At 31.1% G+C, this 19,638-nt stretch overlaps 4 protein-coding genes across 5 annotated transcripts; 2 read left to right on the top strand and 2 right to left on the bottom strand.

Annotated features, from left to right (window-relative positions):
* Nucleotides 1-8: 8 nt before the first annotated feature.
* On the bottom strand, nucleotides 9-2,135 carry LOC137925820 (telomerase reverse transcriptase-like). The gene has a single exon (XM_068769279.1). The coding sequence runs from the start codon at nucleotides 2,133-2,135 to the stop codon at nucleotides 9-11; it is 2,127 nt and encodes a 708-aa protein (XP_068625380.1).
* Nucleotides 2,136-2,544: 409 nt separating this feature from the next.
* Nucleotides 2,545-4,308, top strand: LOC137925930 (glycerate kinase). Its single transcript, XM_068769423.1, has one exon. It carries the CDS (start codon nucleotides 2,813-2,815, stop codon nucleotides 4,256-4,258), a length of 1,446 nt encoding a protein of 481 aa, XP_068625524.1. The 5' UTR covers nucleotides 2,545-2,812; the 3' UTR covers nucleotides 4,259-4,308.
* On the bottom strand, nucleotides 4,224-5,516 carry LOC137925931 (uncharacterized). Of its 2 annotated transcripts, XM_068769425.1 has the most exons (4): nucleotides 5,236-5,502; nucleotides 5,045-5,156; nucleotides 4,733-4,819; nucleotides 4,224-4,667 (listed from the first exon to the last, which is right to left on the bottom strand). In XM_068769425.1, the coding sequence occupies exons 1-4, from the start codon at nucleotides 5,328-5,330 to the stop codon at nucleotides 4,266-4,268; spliced, it is 696 nt and encodes a 231-aa protein (XP_068625526.1). In that variant the 5' UTR covers nucleotides 5,331-5,502; the 3' UTR covers nucleotides 4,224-4,265. The 2 variants fall into 2 exon arrangements, with proteins under 2 accessions (XP_068625526.1, XP_068625527.1); XM_068769426.1 differs by lacking the exon at nucleotides 4,733-4,819 and having other exon boundaries at nucleotides 5,236-5,516.
* Nucleotides 5,517-6,029: 513 nt separating this feature from the next.
* Mcm6 (minichromosome maintenance 6) lies at nucleotides 6,030-18,208 on the top strand. The gene is made up of 14 exons (XM_068769422.1): nucleotides 6,030-6,353; nucleotides 6,592-7,015; nucleotides 8,947-9,138; nucleotides 9,644-9,816; nucleotides 10,460-10,583; nucleotides 11,390-11,528; nucleotides 12,486-12,643; nucleotides 13,194-13,346; nucleotides 14,128-14,433; nucleotides 14,753-14,940; nucleotides 15,902-16,014; nucleotides 16,397-16,522; nucleotides 16,977-17,122; nucleotides 18,050-18,208. Exons 1-14 carry the CDS (start codon nucleotides 6,262-6,264, stop codon nucleotides 18,167-18,169), a joined length of 2,454 nt encoding a protein of 817 aa, XP_068625523.1. The 5' UTR covers nucleotides 6,030-6,261; the 3' UTR covers nucleotides 18,170-18,208.
* Nucleotides 18,209-19,638: the final 1,430 nt, after the last annotated feature.

Genomic DNA, 19,638 nt, shown 5'->3' with positions numbered 1-19,638 from the left:
GAGGTATTTTATTTTGATTCATTACATAATTTCTGCATTCTGTAACATTGAAAGCCATCAGGTAAGTGATCAAATTTTTTCATAATTATTTTTAAATCAGGTCGTCGGCATATTTCTTTTACGGCCTTCTGGCAAATTTGTCCATCGCTATATATAACACTGGCATGCTCTTTCCATTTACCAAATAAACAATTACACTTTGATAGTTCAGTTTTTACAAGCGGTACCAGCTCATGGCATTTTGGAGTCATTTTCGAACATAAAAATAGAGCCTTATATGATAAAAAACGTAAATGATTTATACAATATACAAAAGCTTGGTCATTTGGTTTATTCTTCATTATTGTTTCGATTATAACATTGCACAACTTCACAGTGACTTTTTTTTTATATAGTGAAAAATAATCTACTATTTGAGCCTGATCACAAACAATTGCCAGTATTGTACAAAATTTATTAGCTGCTAAAGACAAAGTTACAAAAATGTTCTCCCACACAGATGTCTCATTATTATGGTGTAAATTAAATACATGACCACTGATTTGTATACTAGATGATCCTATACGACTCTCCAGGAATTTGCAAAGATTTTCAATAGCACTGGAAAAAGAGATTTTGTAACATATTTGCCCTGAATAAACATTATTTGCTTTATTTACACCTAAAGTCAAAGTGTCATAGCAATGACCTAAAAATGTGATATATTTACTGTATTTTATAAACTGATGGGGAAAGTTTACTAAAGTCTTTTCATAGTTTACATTTTTATAATTAGAGAGAGCAGCTAAAAATGATTGTGCATCTTCAATGGAGTCAGTTATGTATAAATAATCATCTACAACTCGAATAAACAATTTTACTAAATTTGTATGCTTCATATGGTTTTTGAAATAAATATCATCCATATGTGAATAATAAAGCTCGGAGAGAGCTGGAGAATATTTATATCCTTGAACTAATCCTCTTTTCCATTCATATATTGTAGAGCCAATACGAACTAAAAGTGGCTTTTGTAACTCTGTAATAATTTCTTTGAAATATTGAGTAAATTTCCTCTTTAACAAAAAACAATTCTCAGATGCTTGAAAATTTAAATACTTTTCATTAAGAATCTTTAATAATTGTTCCCTATTAATTGACCCAAAAGCATCACTTAAATCTGTTTTAATAAAGTAAAGCATTGGCTTATTATTTTCAAGCCATGTTGTATACAAGATTGCATATTTCTTTTCCATTTTTTCTTTTCTTTTTTTACCTGTCAGCATTTTCAAAAATGTTAATTTTTCTTTAATTTTGCTCTTATCTACTTTACTAAGTTGCCCATTTTTGTAACAAACAATCGGTCTGTAATTCATTTTTGATTTAAGTACTAAATGCAACTTTGGGATATCTCTCTTTAAATTATTTATCATTAACCTATATTGAAGATTATTGTTAGTTAATTTACCTGAATTCAATTCATGTCTTCTAATAATTCTTGTGAAAACCATATCAGTAATAATTTTATCGTAAAAGCTTTGCCAATGTTGTTTTCGAAAAAAATAAAGTTTATTTTCATCTGAATCTAATTTACATGTAGTAACATAAAAATTAAGACAAATTATTGGAGATAATATATATTTCATAATCCAATGTAAAAATTTATAAAGTATCTTATACGATATTTGTAGCGGAAGTAAATGCCACGGTGACATGGAAAAATCCCATTTTTTTAAAATAACTTCATAAAAAATATGTTGTCGATTCATACTATAAATAATCGTGAACACAAGTGTCCTAAATATTTTATAATTGTGATTTCCGCCAAAAACAGCTTTAGGAACTATATCCTGTAAAGCTTTTGTACAACCTAATAATACATCTTCTTTCTCAATTTTTACCATCTTTTTGGAGTACTTTACGAAATCGAAATACTGTTTGAAATCTTCTTTGCAGTTACTTCTTAAATTTTTTCTCAGTTCGTCCACTAAATTAATTAAAGCTTCCGGCATTTCACTGGTCAAACTTTTGTCTTGAAATAAATTCTCTAAAAAAACTGCTTCCTCCGTTAAATATTTATAATGTATAATGTTATTAAATGACCTTACGTTTTGTTTATTTATAAAATTACGGGAAAAACATATTGGTTTATCCATTATAGACCAAAATGAAATCTATCAATCAGCACGGAACAAGTGTTTGCACTACAGCATTTATCAGAAAAATTTAAATTTTTGCGGTGACTTGTTTCAACTTGTCCTTTGTAATTACGTTCCATTTTTGTTGATCCTGATCTAAGCAAACAGAACAGTAAAATAAAATAATGTCTTCTTGTATAATACAATGTTATATCGTATTGATTGTATTTTTAAAGCAGGTATAAACATAAATTTGCTAGAATGTTTGGAATTTTATTGATAATAATCTTAAAGTTACATAACGTATTTTTTTATTATTATTCGTACCGAAAGTTATTAACTATTACATAATTTTGATCTATATCTCGAAAGGAGTATTCAAAAACACGTTTATGTTATTAATTTAGATTATGTTATTGACGGATAGGAAAGTAGCGTAATGTCGATTCTTTTGAGAAGATGACATACGAAAAATTAATTGCCCATGCGCAGTTATTTAAAAAGGAATAATTTAGAGAATAATATTTGTGAATGTTAAGAACAAATCTACAGGCCTACTGCAAAATTTATCTTATCACATTGTGTTATCTTGTAACCTTTATGATATAATTGCTTTTTATTAACTAATATACTACTAGTATAACCGCATTGTATATACGACAAATATAATAATTAATTATTTTATTATTGTCGCAATGGCAAAAACCATAGTGAGTGATTTGATACAAATTTTTAAAAGTGGGGTGACTGCAGTGCTGCCGGAGAATCTCGTCAAGAAATGTTTACATTACAGTCCTGTAACGCAGCAATTAAAACTTTGCGACGACAATTATGACTTAACCAATAAGAAAGTATATGTCGTTGGAACAGGTAAAGCTGCTCAGAATATGGCTCTTGAGGTGGAGAAAGCACTGGGATCGAAAATCGCAAAAGGTATAATTAGTATACCAAAAGGAAATTTGAAAAATACTTTATTAAATTCAAATATGTTATATTTCGAGGGAGCTAGAAATAATTTACCAGACGCTGATGCTTTGAACACTGCTAAGAAAGTGGAAGATTTAATAAAGAGTTTAGGGAAAGATGATTTTCTTCTAGTATTAATATCTGGAGGAGGTTCAGCTTTACTACCATTACCAAGAGAACCAATAAGTCTTGAAGAGAAAACTGTTTTGATTAAAAAATTAGCCCATGCAGGTGCTGAAATAAAAGAATTGAACACTGTAAGAAAAAAAATATCTGGTCTGAAAGGAGGCCAGCTGGCTTTAAAAAGTAGAACAGCACAAACTGTAGCTTTAATACTTTCAGATATTGTTGGCGATCCTTTAGATTTAATTGCTAGTGGCCCAACCATAGAAAATGAGGATAATCCATTGGAAGCTCTAAACATTGTGAAAAAATATAATTTGTATGAAAGTCTCCCTCATTCCTTAGTTACAGTTTTAAATGAAAATAATGGTCTAAATCCATTTCCCAAGGAAACTGTCAAAAACATTATTATAGGTTCTAACAAACTGAGTACAGAGGCAGCTTGTGAAAAGGCTACACAGTTGGACTACACACCAATTGTTCTTTCAAACATAGTAACAGGAAATGTTAAACATATTGCATTAGAATATGCAAGATTTACTAAATTGTTTTGTCAATATTTAGATAGAAAAATAAGTGAAACAGATTTCAAACAGAACATTAATGATATTAATATACCTGGTTTCCCCACAAATTTTGTTAATTCTTTAGATATTTTGCGAAAAAACAAAGATTTCTGCTTAATATTTGGAGGAGAAATTACAGTAGAAGTGAAAGGAACTGGTATTGGTGGTAGAAATCAACAACTAGCCTTGGAATATTCAAATTGTTTGTTTGATATGATAAATGACTTGAACAATTATAATGTCTATTTTCTAAGTGCAGGCACTGACGGAATAGATGGACCAACAGATGCTGCAGGTGCAATTGGCTATCGTGATTTGATTTCTGATTCTAAACAGGAGAATTTAGATCCTAAATTTTATTTAGATAATAATGATTCATATAATTTTTATAGGAAATTTAAAAATGGGTCTCTACATATAATAACAGGTCACACAAACACCAATGTGATGGATATCCATTTAATTATTATAAAAAGATGTACATAATAAATGTTTATGAACATGGTTTAAGAAATAAAGATAGTTTATCTGGTTTACTTTTTTTGGTTTTCTTTTCAGCTTTTAATTTTGCAGCTGCTAATACAGCTTGCCTGCATAAACCGGCAAATTTATCCTTTTTCTTCCTGTCGTTTTTCACAATTTTAGGTACTCGTTTGATGGTATTAGGAAGGACATTTTTCTTATTACTCAATGAAAACACATCTTTACTTTGACTGTATACATTAAATTCTTTAATATTCTTCTGAATAGGCTCTAACTCCTCCTTTTTAACTAAATTCATTTTTGGCAAAGTAATTTTGGTATTTTTAACATCATTCTTTATTTTTCTATGTTCCTCTTTGGGTTTTAATATCTGCATAACATTACTGTTTTTGCAAAATGAGCAAATTTGTTCCTGAAAAGAAGAATAGTTATTAAAATGAAAAAAAATATAGTTTTAATTTAAATATTTGTACTCACAAGTTTATTACTGTGTAATAAATCAGAGTTCCTCTTTTTCTGCTTAATACGCTTCCTTTGTCTTTTACTGAGTTTTAAAGGTTTAACCTAAACATAAGACAAAACATAAATAACTTTTTGATTATTTTTATTATCTAAGTGTCCACATGATGAAATAAAGTGATTTAAATATAACTCATGATTTAAAATATATTGATATTAGTAAGAATAAGATAACTAGTTCTTAATTATAATTTCGCTGGATTTTTCTAAGAAAATAATGATTGAAATTATTATTGGATAAAAGCTCTCCAAGTGTTACTTTTCACATACATTAATACCGATTTTATTTGTCCATTCTAAACAACAATGGGAACATCTGTTTTTAACTGAAAACTGCTGCTGTGGTAATCCATAGCCCCTTGTGATGTCTACACATCGCATTCTGAAACAATATGAATTGTAGTTGAAAACTACTGTGTATACTATTTGTATACATATAGTATGAATTTAAATAATCTTACAAGTAATAACTTCGTAAATATTGACTATGTGAATTTTGTTCAGGTGCTAAAGTAGAAGCAGCTTTATATAAAAAACCTATTTGTTTTTCCACCATTTCTCTTAAATTTCTTCTTTAACTGAATTTAAATAATGAATTACGGTGTAATAAAAACACAATGATACTTATTTAACTTATTATTTTACAGTTAAAATTAATTCTCGTCCTATTACAAATAACAAACAGTTGCTTTTTTGGTTATAATTTACGTTAAGTACAAAACTACATTGAGGTGTGTCATTTGTCATTGTACTTCATATCAATGATTCTCAGCCACTGCTATCGCACTTCATTATATATTTACATAATACAATTGTTTACAGAAAAACTTAAAACGTTATTTTTAATTGTGAGTAAATTTAAAGAGCAGTTTTTGTAAATATGCAAATTAAGGCAATGTTATCAATTTCTCAATAAAATTAAAATATGTACAATTTCATATCTATTAAGCTTTATTTTAGATTCATAGATCATAATTAACGTTTAAAAGTTGTTTAATTATAAGTATGGCACAGGTATATTATGCCGGATATTTTAAAATGTGTATCGCGCTTATAACCATTTGTTTTTGTTATTTGATTTAAAAAATATGTACAAATTAAACAATTTTCCAAGTCCACGACTTATCATTTTAAAGAGGAGAAAGTTTTTGTATTAAAATCATTATTATTATTTCAGAACCTAAAAATGTTTCTTTAGCTAAGGCATGCACAACTACTGAAAAAGATTCGGTTCCCGCCAAAACGCTGTTCTGTCAATAAGTTTATGGGTTACTTTTTTTTTGAAAAATTCAATTTGCTGATATATTAAACCATTTAAGCATCCTACGTAATGAATGATTAGAGCATAAAAAAGAAGAACAAGTGGTTGGTGTCGTACTTTCTGTTCAGTTATAGTAATTACATGTGTAATTTGTATTCGTAGTGACTTATCATTTATATTTGTTTTGTTTGAAATCACAAAACTAAGATTTTGAATATATGTAATCATGGATGTTGCTGATACATATGCTACTCAAAAACAAGTGAAAGATGAGGTTGGCGTTCGTTGTCAAAAGTTATTCCAAGACTTCTTAGAGGAGTGAGTAATTTTCTTTTTTCAAATAGTAAGCGTTGCTAGGAATAAAAGTTGCTAGGAATGAAAGAAATTGTTTAGAAATAACGTTTATTTGTATTCCCAACCACTATTAAGCATTGGTCAAAAACGAAATACAACCTTGTATTTTTTGGCCTAGCCAAATTATTTGAAGATGGTGATTTTAATAAATAATTATTGTATTATAATTAAACACTTTATTATAATTTTTTATATACTACAGATTTAAAGAAGATAACGAAATAAAATATGAAAAACTAGCTAAGGAGCTGCTAAAACCAGAACTAAGCACTTTGGAGGTCAGCTTTGATGATGTAGAGAAATACAATCAAAATCTTGCTACAACCATTATTGAAGAATATTACAGGACATATCCTTTTCTCAATCAAGCAATCTTAAATTATGTGTTGAGTTTAGCCGATAGTGGAATAAAAAAGGATTTACAAGATAAGGAATGTTATGTATCTTTTGTGGATGTTCCAACACGACATAAAGTTAGAGAACTGACCACAGCTAAAATTGGTACACTGATTAGAATTTCTGGCCAAATTGTAAGAACTCACCCAGTTCATCCAGAACTAGTATTAGGAACATTTGTCTGTTTAGATTGTCAGACTGTTGTTAAACATGTTGAACAACAGTTTAAAGTAAGTACATGGAATACATATTTATTATATTTAAGCATAAACTTTATGACCATATATTTTTAAATTGTGACTATATATTATATTTTTGTTGTGTGGTGACCACAATCTAGTATATACTGAGTGGATAGGTACTTCACTAGGTAGACCGATGACATAGTTAAGGTTGTAAAGAGTTGCTGAATGTTGGCAGTGCATAACCAGTCATTGTGGAATCTTTGAGGAGATCCTTTGCCTTGCAGAGGATGTCTATTAGCTGTTATAATGATGATGAACATATTTGTTTAAAACATTGTTATAAATATCTATTTTAATAAGTTCAATTTGTTTTATATTCTATTCTTAAAGGATCTATGTTTTTTTCTGTTAAGTACACCCTTAATATCAAAGTACACTGCTTCACCTTTTTACCTTTTATAAAACTTCAGAAGGAAGACATTATCTTTTACATAAAAGTGCATTATGGTCTTTCGCTAATTAATTAATTAATGGTTGTTCTGAATTTTTAAGGAATGTGTACTTTTAAAAGTTAGTTCATGTCCATTAAATTGCAGCTAACATATATTAATCAAAGTTATACCAGATGATTGGTTATGGAAGTAAAATCTATTAATGGGAGGAAATACAGCTCATTTGCTGTGAATTAATTTATGGTACACTCTACCCAAAAGAATTAATGGTTTCATACATAATAATTAGCAACATTATGAAATAAAAATTAATTTTGATTGCTATCTGTCCCTGCAAATTTTGTACTGCCAGGAGTTATAAGCTTAACACATTCAATAGATAAATAAAAACTCTTGAAAATAGATGTAAAAGCTTTAAAGCTTTTTGGTGATAAATGAACAATGCATTCACCCTTAAAACAGTGTTTCCAACCTTTTTTGTGATGTGTCTTTCTTAGCCTTTCTAAAATTTTTATGCTCACTCTAAGCATACATAACCAAGCAACAACCTTTGTAACATAACAAGTTATTTTAAATTAAAAATTTTAATTGTGCTCTTGAGAAAGTTAAATGATAGAATTTAGGAAGAAAACATTAAAAAATTGTTAAGGAAACAAAGTGAGTAAATTTTCAAAAGATACTGATAAAACAAAACTCAAATTCCAAATAATTTTAAGATTTATTTTTCTATTAACTTTTTAATTTGTTGCTTCCTGCACAGAGATGTTGTATAAGGTTTCATTTCTGTTAGTGGATTTTGTTTTATTTGCAAGGTATTTACAAACTAAATCCAAATCTAGTCAAATTTATATTTAATAATAATTTACTACAATTTTTTAAGAAGCTTTTAACATAAACTTAACATTGAAATATAGCATAGCATTGCATTTAAATGGATCAGTGCAAAAGGGTGTAGTCTATTTCCTAATTGTTCCCTTTAAAAATCAAATTGCCCAAGTGCCCTACTTGGACTCCACATTGGGAAAAACTATCTTAAAAGGTTAAAAAATTTTGGGTTTAGAACTTATATACCAATCACTCTGAATATTTCTTTTGTCATCTTATTTAATTTTTTTGGTCTGCTATTTGTGTGTAAACTCTTACTCAAAAAACAGGCAGGAGTATCCAATTTTATTGTTACTATTAGTTTGTTTGTTAATAGCAAACAATCTTATCCTTATGAATATACACATAATAGTGTGTTTCACTTTTAATTAGCTAGCAGGTGCACTGCCAGTTATATAATTTAACATTATATCTCATCAATTTAACCAAATTGTCATAATAAGATTTACGAAACTGTTTCTTGCCCATTAATTTGTAAAATTTTCATAAAATTACTGCTTTATATTCACAAATAAACTAATTGTAACAATAAAAACTAGTATAATTTTTCATTGATATTGACTTTGGATTTTTAAAAATTCTTATTAAAAACAATGTACATGTAATTATGGCTATTTAATAATTTTTAATGCATTACAGTATACAATACCAACAATATGCAGAAACCCAGTGTGTGCAAATCGACGTAGATTTATGCTTGATGCTGACAAATCTGTGTTTGTGGACTTTCAAAAGATAAGGATTCAAGAAACCCAGGCAGAGCTTCCTCGGGGATGTATACCAAGGTCTCTTGAAGTTATTTTACGGGCAGAGGCAGTAGAATCAGTGCAGGTATGAAAATAAAAAACTGGGTTACTTTGCAACATCCACTGCTGGACATATGTCTCCCCCAAGAGCTACCCTGGATCATGGGATGTGGCCTACATCCAGTGTGTTCTGACCACCTCAACAATGTCCATGTTGTGGGTGGAGATCCTCTGCTGTGCTTATCTAAACATTTCCAGTATATTGTATCTGTTAATGTTTATGCTGCTAATCTGGATGCTTTTGCAGATCATTGCAAGAAATAAGTGATTTTCATGTTTACATATGTTCTATATTTTTTACTTTTTTAAACATATACAATACTTGATAATTTAAATATGAAAATTATTGGATTTAAGAGTAAAAAATAAAATTTTTTCTCTTTTTAATTTTAGGTGTATCTAATAAATATTACAGTTCATGAAGTCAATAAATCAATAATCACATGATAAACATAAATTTGAATTTACTTGTCATAGTTCTGCTACAAAGTGATAAAATTAATCTATAGTGATTATTATTTTGATTGCAGGCGGGTGATCGTTATGATTTCACAGGAACTCTCATAGTAGTTCCCGATGTAGGATCTCTGTCATTTCCTGGTGCTAAAGCAGAACTCACCACAAGAACACGGCAGGCGAATGAAGGTCAGATGGAAGGTATCAAAGGACTTAAAGCATTGGGTGTACGTGAATTACATTACAAGTAAGCATCATTTTTTATACACATGATTGTCCACATATTGCGTTTTTTTTATTCATAAAATTAAAATTTGAAGCAGTTTTTTTTATATATTAGTGCTGATGTCAGTTTGCCAGCAGTGTAAATAAATATGTAATATCAAAGAAAGTATGAAAATAAATATGCGGCTAATTTTCATTATTTTTTTGGAAAATATATTATATTCTATCTCCAGCCTTGGTCAGATATGTAGCACAAACATTATAATGTTAGAAATATTGTAATTAAAACCTGACAAACTAAATCGAAAACTTATTATGTAATTTTGAATAACATATCAAACAATGTTTTAATTATTACTGAGAAAATTAGTATTGTTCTTTTATGTAAGTAAAATCATTTATCTTCAAATATTTTCATAGCATGACAATAAACATTTAAGTAATAAACACCAAGTTTATAATGGTTCATTATCATAAAAATAGATAGCTGTGATGTAGTCTATGACTTTGGGCTTAGAATGTTCTCCCATAAGATAGACTGACAACCTTGTTTCAAACTAATTTGGATGCTACACATTGTGTTCTGACCAAGAAACTGGAATACCCTTGTAATGCTATTCTTACATATCAACCAAAATTACTACAATTCGCTTTTTTTGTTTCAGGACTGCCTTTCTCGCTTGTAGCGTGCAGGCGATATCTCGTCGGTTTGGGACAGCTGAGCTCGCTACTGATGATCTTACCACTGAAGATATGAGAAAGCAGATGACTGATAAAGAATGGGATAAGGTGAGGAAAGCTTTATATTTTGGTTAATGATAACTATACATAGTATTTTGTCATCATTGTTATTGATCATGTAATATAATGTTCTAAATGGGAGGCTGCACAACCCTTCTGATCACTCAGGGTAGAAATCAACACAAGACTTATGTCCATACTTTGAAGTGTTCGGTTTTCAAAATAAGTCAGTTTTTATTAATACTTTCTTCATTGTCAGTAAGCAATATTTACATTGTAATTCACACAATGAGATACTTATTTCAGATTTTAAACATTAAACCTGCAATCATAACCCCAAGCTCTAAAAATTATGCTAATTGTTGAATTTTATCTCTTTGAATATTGTTTAAATTTGTTCACCATACCAATATTTGCTCTGGTGTAATGTAATAACTCAGCAGTCAATGTGTTGACATGGATTGAGTTTATTGTGGTGTGGAGTATGGGAATGGGTATGGTTCTTGGTGCTTTTGGGCTTAAGCTTTAAGCTAATCCATGCCAACCAAACTCCTTCCATACAATTTTTTCTTCTTCCATTACCGTATTTTCAATTATCTCACAAATGCTGCTTTAGAAGCCTGTTGCAGAAATGAGCTGATGTTCCTTCTTGACTTGTCTAAATCTTGCAATAGGTTAAGAGAGAGAGATTTCGTTGTTATTCCTCTAGGTTTTGTCTTCACCTCATAAAAATTGACTATGAATATATTAGTAGTTATTTTCTTGAATATGTTGTAATATTTGAGGACAATAGTGTGAATTTATTTTACGTATTTACCGTAATAAAAGAATATTTATTTTTTCTATTTATTTAGGTTTATGAAATGTCAAGAGATCGAAATCTTTACAATAATCTGATAACAAGTTTGTTTCCAAGCATTCATGGAAATAATGAAGTGAAGAGGGGAATTCTATTGATGTTATTTGGTGGTGTCGCGAAGACTACTATTGAAGGTAACTTATTTAATGACAATCTAAAGTTGAAACTTAGCTTACTATGGAAAAAGTTTTAAATTGAAAAAAAAATCCTAGTGGCCAATAGATAAATAAAATAGCCTACTACATTGTGCATGTAATATGACGTTCTTCATCTGCTTACACTCAGGTTTTAAAGATATTTCATCATTATCATTTCAGTTGTGTTGTCTCAGTTGCATGTCCTATACTAGACACAGGCTCTCCCAAAAAATTAATACAACAAATTGAAGTTATGTTATTTATTTGGCAGTGCTACAAGAGACAATCTTATTGAACAAGGTGTTCTACTTGACATCCTTTTGAGGACTTACTTATTGAAGATTGTAACTAATTAAAATAATTTTTATAGAAATATGTATTTTGTTATGGCGACTTTGTGTTAATAGGTCTTAAAACTACTATTGTGAAGGTTAGGAATCCTCTGTGTACACTTGGTAGTAGAATTACACAGATTAACGGAAGAGTGAAACCCTTTTCAAATTCAAAAGATTAAAGAAATTCAACTTTGCTTTTGATTAAATTTTATACTGTTACTATATTTTGTATAAAATGCTGTTAAGAGAGGAGAGAGGTCATGGTCTATAATCCATGCTGGTCTTAATGCCCATTGGTCGATGTTAATGTATCTCAGTTTGATTCTAGGAAATACTGGTTTCTTTACAATGTTTTGCTTCACCCCACTTCTTTACCGGCGAATAAAGTAGTATTTACTACAGCTATTCATATAGTCAGCAATCAACCAATCTGTTCGTTCCTTGACACTAATCTTAATGCCTTGTTGCCAATAATAAGTATATGTGGCCCAGTGTAATGAAGATTACTCCTTTTCCAGATCATGTCCCTCAATAATGTAGAAAAAGATGCGATAAGGACGCTTCTACGATATATTAGTATAGAGAAAGTATAAATTACCCAATTTATTCTATTACACAGGGACAACTCTCAGAGGCGATATCAACGTCTGCATAGTAGGTGATCCAAGCACAGCCAAGTCACAGCTGTTGAAGCAAGTTAGTGAAATAACTCCACGGGCTGTTTACACGAGTGGCAAGGCGTCGTCGGCGGCCGGTTTGACTGCGGCTGTTGTTAAGGTAATCATTTATTTATAGATATCAGTAGAAAGACATCGAACGTTTGGATACATAGTGTTGACATGTTGGAAAAATTCCAAAAGTATTTAAATATTTCTTTCTTAATGGTATTATTATTAACAAAATATAACTAAATAGCACGAGACATGTAGTTGATATTTCAAATAACGTAATATCAATAGAGTGCATTAAAATTCGAACTTTTGCTACCTATCTAATGCTTTTTAATACATAATCATACATGACTGAATTTCAAAGTTTTTGAGCTAAGACTATGTAGATATTCAGAGTCAGTTACTATGAAGGGCTTTCTCTTAGAATGAGATTGGTTACTGGCCATATTCCACTCAAAGACCTGGTGCTAATATAGATTACTTGAAATCTATGGAATAAAATGTAGAGACTTTTTAAATTAAATAATTGTTTGTGCATGTTGATGATCAAACCAGAGATCTTCGATGGTAAGTCATATAGGAAAAATGGTCTTAAAAATGTTCCTTATTACTTACTTATTTAAATATTTAAGATTACTTATGAACTTATGTTTTAGGATGAAGAGTCGTTTGACTTCGTGATCGAGGCCGGGGCGCTAATGTTGGCTGACAACGGCGTGTGCTGTATCGATGAATTCGACAAGATGGACCCTGGGGACCAAGTCGCAATTCACGAGGCCATGGAACAGCAGACCATATCTATTGCAAAGGTATTTATATGTTCCTGATTAATGTGGTTTATCTTTTGGCATCAACAACTTCACTAGAAGGCAGCAGATATCTGGAAGCGCTTAGTCTAGAGCTCTTTATATGGCTTGCTGTTGGTTACCTCTGAAGGTTGTACCATTGAATTATAAATGCCGACAGATAACGGTACAAACACCGTTTAAATTAATTAAAGCGGTTGCTTTGAAGTATAACTGGATGCTTAAGCCCCAAGACTATATGAGCGCAAAAAAGTTCTACAGCGGAAAAGATGTCGAATATATACTTTAGTTGGTCCCTTATTATCTTACAAAAATTCTCATCCTAACTGAAATTATGACAAACTTGTTATCCTTTAGAGTTTAATATAAGAACTCGAGATTGATTTATAGAACAATGTTTTTTTTAAATATGTTTTGTAATGACGTTAATATAAAGTATCACTTGATTTGCAAATATATTAAGGGAATAATCGGGATCATGACCAGAATCTTGTATGTAAACATATATAGCATATACATAGCATAAACATTCTAAATAATATATATTTTCCAATTATGCATTAAAAATGTTCCTAAAGATATGATGGAGATATTATTTGTTTAATAATATTTATATTTCAAATTCTTTAGAATTAAGGACTTTTACACATGTTCACATTTTATTGTATTAATTTGTATTCACATATTAGTAAGGGTAACTTTGCTTTAGACATTTTTAGCCACTATGTAACTGAAGCCATCAAAGTTGATGCAAATTTCTATTTATGTATTTATTTCTTTTCAGGCTGGAGTACGTGCAACTCTAAATGCTAGAACGTCCATCTTAGCCGCAGCAAACCCCGTAGGCGGACGATACGACCGTGCCAAATCTTTGCAGCAAAATGTGGCTCTGAGCGCGCCAATTATGTCACGATTTGACTTGTTCTTCATATTAATTGATGAAAGTAGCGAGATGGTTGATTACGCGATTGCTAGAAAAATTGTTGACTTGCACTGCAATAAGGAGGAGACGTACGATTGTGTATACACGAGAGAAGACTTGTTGAGATATATCGCATTTGCGAGATCCTTCAAACCTATTATCACAGAGGTGGATACCTTTCTATTACTTATTTTTTTATATTTGAACTAGCTATCTCTCACTGTGCCCATTTTTCTACTTGTACGCTGGTTTCATAGCACTATCATAGATATATTAATAAAACTAAATATTTTTGTACTTTGTTCACAAACAATACTTTAGCATTTATATACGCATATCCGATCTTCAGTTCAGTTTTAGTAGATAGGTATAGTCCAGTTATAGCTAATCCTTATTTGATTATATTAAAAATATTTTACTCGTGCATTGAATATCGGATCTATATGCAGGGATAAAATAATTTCCAAAAAATTATTGTTGTTTGCAGGAAGCAGGTAAACTCCTTGTGGAGTACTATACGACATTGCGGTCGCGAGACGGCAGCGGACCTCATGGCGGGGGTGCTTGGCGTATCACAGTTCGTCAGCTGGAGTCGTTGGTGCGACTGGCTGAAGCCATGGCAAAGCTGCACTGCAGCGGACACGTCACCGTTAATCACGTACACGAGGCTTACAGGTCATCATCATAATTACATACATATATAGGTCGCCCACTACTGGACAGTTCTCATGAGACTGCTATGATGTTATTTCTCTACAAGGTTGAACGAAGAATAAGATCTGTAGCCAAACGAAAGTAAACAACATAGTTCAGTGAATTGGTAGGTAATAGTGGCAGTTTACAAACCTGACAGCACTCAAAACAGATGCCCGCAGTGGTACTAAAGTTCTGGAATATAGGCGGATCTCTTGAAAGACCGCTCATGATAAGACCGGGTAGAGGTGGCCTGTATATAGCATTGTACAACCTTAACAAGGTCATCTGTTCACCTTTTGGGTTACCTTATGTTGCGCTTGCCAGTTTATGGTGTCCACTACAGAACCTTAAGGCTAATAGGTACTCTAGTTATACTATAAAGCGACTGGATGACAATACCAGCATTTTTGTAACATAAAACTCATACATTGTACAATAATCCGAGCCACAGGTCATAAGAGATCCAACTTAAACAAGTTTAGACTAAGTGCTAGAACTCTGCTACTTCAAACAGGCAAACATATTTTTCTAAAGTCTAATAAGACAGTCACTACATATTACAACAGGTTTTTAAAAATTAAATTCCACAAAAAAGTTTCTCACTGGTCGCAACTTTGATAAGTTTTTCATTTTGATTTTCAATTTCACTGAATTTGAGGCAGCACTAAACATAGAGGTTTAGTACCTAAGCTTCAAAATTCCACGCAGATGGAACTAATGTATAAATATTAAAACTTAAGATCTCGAAAGTGAAAATTAAAGGGTTAATTTAATTAATAAGGTTTTTTACAACAACATATCCCAATCAATATGATTACAGATAGTTTTAATAAAATGATTGAAAATATCTACATATAATACAGATTACTTAGTTTTAGGTAATACAGTTTAGGTTTTATGTGTCACAGGTTACTAAATATATAATATAATTGGTTTACAGGTTACTAAATAAATCAATTATTCGAGTGGAACAGCCTGATATTCATTTAGATGAAGATGAACCTCAGTTTGAGCCAATGATGGATGTAGACCAAGAAACACCCGGCTCCACAGGTTAGTGCATTACATTAACTTATTCAATACATTCAATCATTCTCTTGTATCTCATCATATTTCTAAAAAATATGAGAATTGATTAAAACGTGTTTGGCAGCATGTTTAGTGATTGAAACATTCCAGTCACAGCTTCTCTAATTTAGATTTTAAAAAGCTGTAGTTTATAATATAAAAACTTCAGACACTTTTTCTTATAGTAACTTGCTAGTGCACTTTTGGCCATCTCATAACCATAATCACCTCTGATTTATAATAAAAGGCTGTTATCAGAGTGACAGTATTTAGTATCCATGTGAAAATTAGCTAACATATGCAATATAAATTTATAAGATATACATTTAAATTATAGGAAATTCTCAAAGTCAGTTATTATATACAGGTCAGCCCGTTAATGGAGATTCTGCACCTAAGAAGAAGCTCACCCTGTCATTTGAGGAATATAAAGCTCTCAGTGACATGCTGGTAGTGTTCATGAGGAAAGAGGAGGCAGAAGCTGAAACTAGAGGTAAGTGTTAAAAAAGTTGTTTACTTAATAACACTTGATAGGTACTAAAATATATTGAGGTTTTTTTTTTATATTATAATGCTATCGAATCTAGACTATAAATGCAGACCGCGTCCAACCAATGCTAGGAAATCTATGGGGCGTTTTGCGTTTAGCAATGAAGGACTTCCGACTAAAATAATGACGTTGATAGAACCTAGCTTATTTACAAAATAAGTACTAATTTTCTTAACTAATATTTTTTTTAATAATTGATTATTATTTCTGTCGGTCAGAAATTATGAGAGTTCAAAAGTAGAATTTAAAAAAAGACTTAATACTGGAGACTACATACTTACATACTTATATCTTAATTTCAAAAATAATATTATTGTATTAGGTTTTTTTTTTTCAATTCACTTTTAGGTATGTTCCAATCAAAGTCTTGATCTTGAAACAAATGTTGTGGTTACAGGAGAAGAAAACGCGGGTATGCGGAAGAGTGCGGTGGTGAACTGGTATCTAGAGCAACTGGTGACACAGGGACAGATAGAAAACGAAGACGAGTTAGTGGAGAGAAAAACTTTGGTTGAGAAAGTCATTGACAGGCTTATGTATCATGTGAGTATTAAAATTTCATTGTTAAACAAGTTAATTTAACAAAAATATTTGCCCATATTAAAAGTAAAAACAAAATGCTAGACCAATATTACAGTACAAACTAGCCCTTGCGAACTTCATGAATGTCCTTTCAAACCCCTTACATGTGGAATTTCAATCCGTTTATAGTTAGTTCCTATACTTAATGAACATTCAAAATGGTCTGTTGCAAATAAAATGAATGCTTGACCAATATTGCACTAACTGCTCCCTTCTCGCTTTACAAATTTAATGGAAACCACTTCAACCCCCTTTGTGGGTCGTATTTCGTACAATTGATACAGCTGATCTCTACTCGCCGAAAAGAATATTTCTATGAAATTTACAGGCATCAGACCTTTTAGCCAGAGACAATTGTAATGATTATCCACATAAGTTGACCTATATCTTATATTATAACTTGTAAGTAAATAATATTTGTTTGTAACTTTGATTTTAAAGTTGTATTTTTAAATGCCAAAATGAATTGGTGATTATTGAATACAGCCTCCCTTCAACGCTTGCAGCAACGTTTTTAAATGTCTGTTACCGACTATGATATGTTCTCTTGACAGACTTAATACAGCACTCTGTTAAATGCACTTATGTAAGTTAAAGAAAAGTTAAGATTCGTTTATAAGTTGTTACTTTTTAGATGGAGGTAAAAATTTATAAAATCTACCAGAAATATAAACTTCGTAGGATAAACATGGACGATCAATACAACGCATGCATGTTAATGTTAAAATTTAGGCGATTATTCCATTGTACAAATGCATATCACAGATTTTTATAAATGCTTAGATCAATTCTTTTTTGTAAATTGTCTCTATTTTCAAACTGCTGGTTATGAATACTACTAGAAAGTAATGTAGTCGTTATTAATTGCTTTCATTATTTGTTCTCTAGGATCAAGTTATCATTCCATTATCGACTACCGGTCTGAAAGCGAAACAGAAAACGCCGGAGCAAGAAATCGAAGACGATCCTTTGTTAGTCGTCCACCCTAATTATGTTGTTGACACCTAATATAGTTTTAGTTGTAAGCAGGTCTTTTTATATAAACAATCTCATTTCTTATTTGTCTTTTATTTTTTAATACATCTCTAACCTAACCTTAATATTTAATAATCATTTATTCAATTTTGACAACAAAACTTTAATTTCAATTGTTTTATTATTATACCACTAGCACCTTTGATGTACTTCATACTTGAAAAGTTAATGGCCTATCGCAGTCTAATACAAAAATTGCTTTTTTTTTTAATCAACATGATTTATTGTCTTAATAAACACAGTACTGCATCATAAAAGGCATATTTTGTATTTAGTACATAACTGTAGAAGTCGCCACCTACAAAACAATCACACCAGGTAAACTCACACGACGCGCCTTCCTGAGACCAAGGCATGCGCTTGCGTCTCCGTACAACGTGACGACCTTAAGTCAGGCATCATACAAAGCATTAACCAACTGATCTCTTCGGAATCGAGGTTGCCTCTTGTATTAAAGGTGTCACCAAACCTTTGATACAAGAGCATCATCATTTTAGACATACGCGTTGCTTCTCGTGTAGTTATTATAAGTAGAGCCCCAAGCAGAGAATTCCTGGGGAATCCTCAAACTTTACTACCTTAAAAAAGGCTATAGGATAACCGCCCTCAGCGCCTTGCCCAATCGCATCCGCGGAATATCACTTGGGCAGCAGTTTTTTTTGTTTATTTTAATTAATGTTAATGATGTAATTTTTTTTTAAATATTATGTCCACACACTTTTTGGTTTTGAATGTCGTTACATTTTTGACAGCTATCGACAAATGTTTAGTTTACGGTTTAAAAGAGAAAAATTATGCATATAAAAAAAAATTGGACCGTTCTCGAGTGTTGTGCTGAGAAACACATTAGGTGAAATAAATTATAATCACCATGCTACTTATATACATACACATTCAGTCGTAAGACAACTACTGCTTGACATGTGTAGGCTTCCTTCATATTCCTACCTTCCTTTCATATAGGACCAGATGGAAGCTACCAATGTCTTGCGACGCCCTTAACAGTAAATCCATAGGTCGCTGGTTCAATTCGGCTCAAAGGATCACATGCACACAATGGTAGACTGCTTTTCAAAGTCCAGGAAGATAAACACAAATTTTGGAATACATAATTATTTATTATGCGAAGCACGTATTACACGCACAGAGTGGTTTTAAAAGTGTCCTTAAATTAGTATCTCGTCAATGGGGCTTAATGATTAGCGCCATCTAGTAAGTTTTAGAGAAATATAATAATACAGGATAATACCGAAATATAATAATACATAGAAATGTATTTACCAAAAGGTATCTATCCACTTTGTAGGTGGACGTCCTATGCTACAATGACCGGTCCGTGGTCTACGCTCTAGAACCTTAAAGACCCTAGTTATGTAAGTTCTGGTTACTTTCTTTGGTCTATTTGTTGATCTATTTGTGGTTGTGAGTTCACCCATTCCTCA

The sequence above is a fragment of the Battus philenor genome, unplaced genomic scaffold (assembly GCF_028537555.1).
Source record: "Battus philenor isolate CCGP_79_NKW_IND1 unplaced genomic scaffold, ilBatPhil1.0.hap1 SCAF_28, whole genome shotgun sequence".
NCBI classification, from domain to species: Eukaryota; Metazoa; Arthropoda; class Insecta; order Lepidoptera; family Papilionidae; genus Battus; species Battus philenor.
Note: the sequence above shows the minus strand (reverse complement) of the source record. Positions and strands in the feature narration are given on the sequence as shown.

Excerpts from the sequence above, each read along its gene's own strand:
- LOC137925820 (XM_068769279.1), bottom strand. The coding sequence starts at position 2,135 with ATGGATAAACCAATATGTTTTTCCCGTAATTTTATAAATAAACAAAAC.
- LOC137925931 (XM_068769425.1), bottom strand. The coding sequence starts at position 5,330 with ATGGTGGAAAAACAAATAGGTTTTTTATATAAAGCTGCTTCTACTTTA. Across the intron at positions 4,820-5,044 it reads CAAATAAAATCGGTATTAAT|GTTAAACCTTTAAAACTCAG; the intron begins GTATGTGAAAAG and ends TCTTATGTTTAG. Across the intron at positions 4,668-4,732 it reads TATTACACAGTAATAAACTT|GAACAAATTTGCTCATTTTG; the intron begins GTGAGTACAAAT and ends TCTTCTTTTCAG.
- Mcm6 (XM_068769422.1), top strand. The coding sequence starts at position 6,262 with ATGGATGTTGCTGATACATATGCTACTCAAAAACAAGTGAAAGATGAG. Across the intron at positions 14,434-14,752 it reads TCAAACCTATTATCACAGAG|GAAGCAGGTAAACTCCTTGT; the intron begins GTGGATACCTTT and ends TGTTGTTTGCAG. Across the intron at positions 17,123-18,049 it reads TTGACAGGCTTATGTATCAT|GATCAAGTTATCATTCCATT; the intron begins GTGAGTATTAAA and ends TTTGTTCTCTAG.
- LOC137925930 (XM_068769423.1), top strand. The coding sequence starts at position 2,813 with ATGGCAAAAACCATAGTGAGTGATTTGATACAAATTTTTAAAAGTGGG.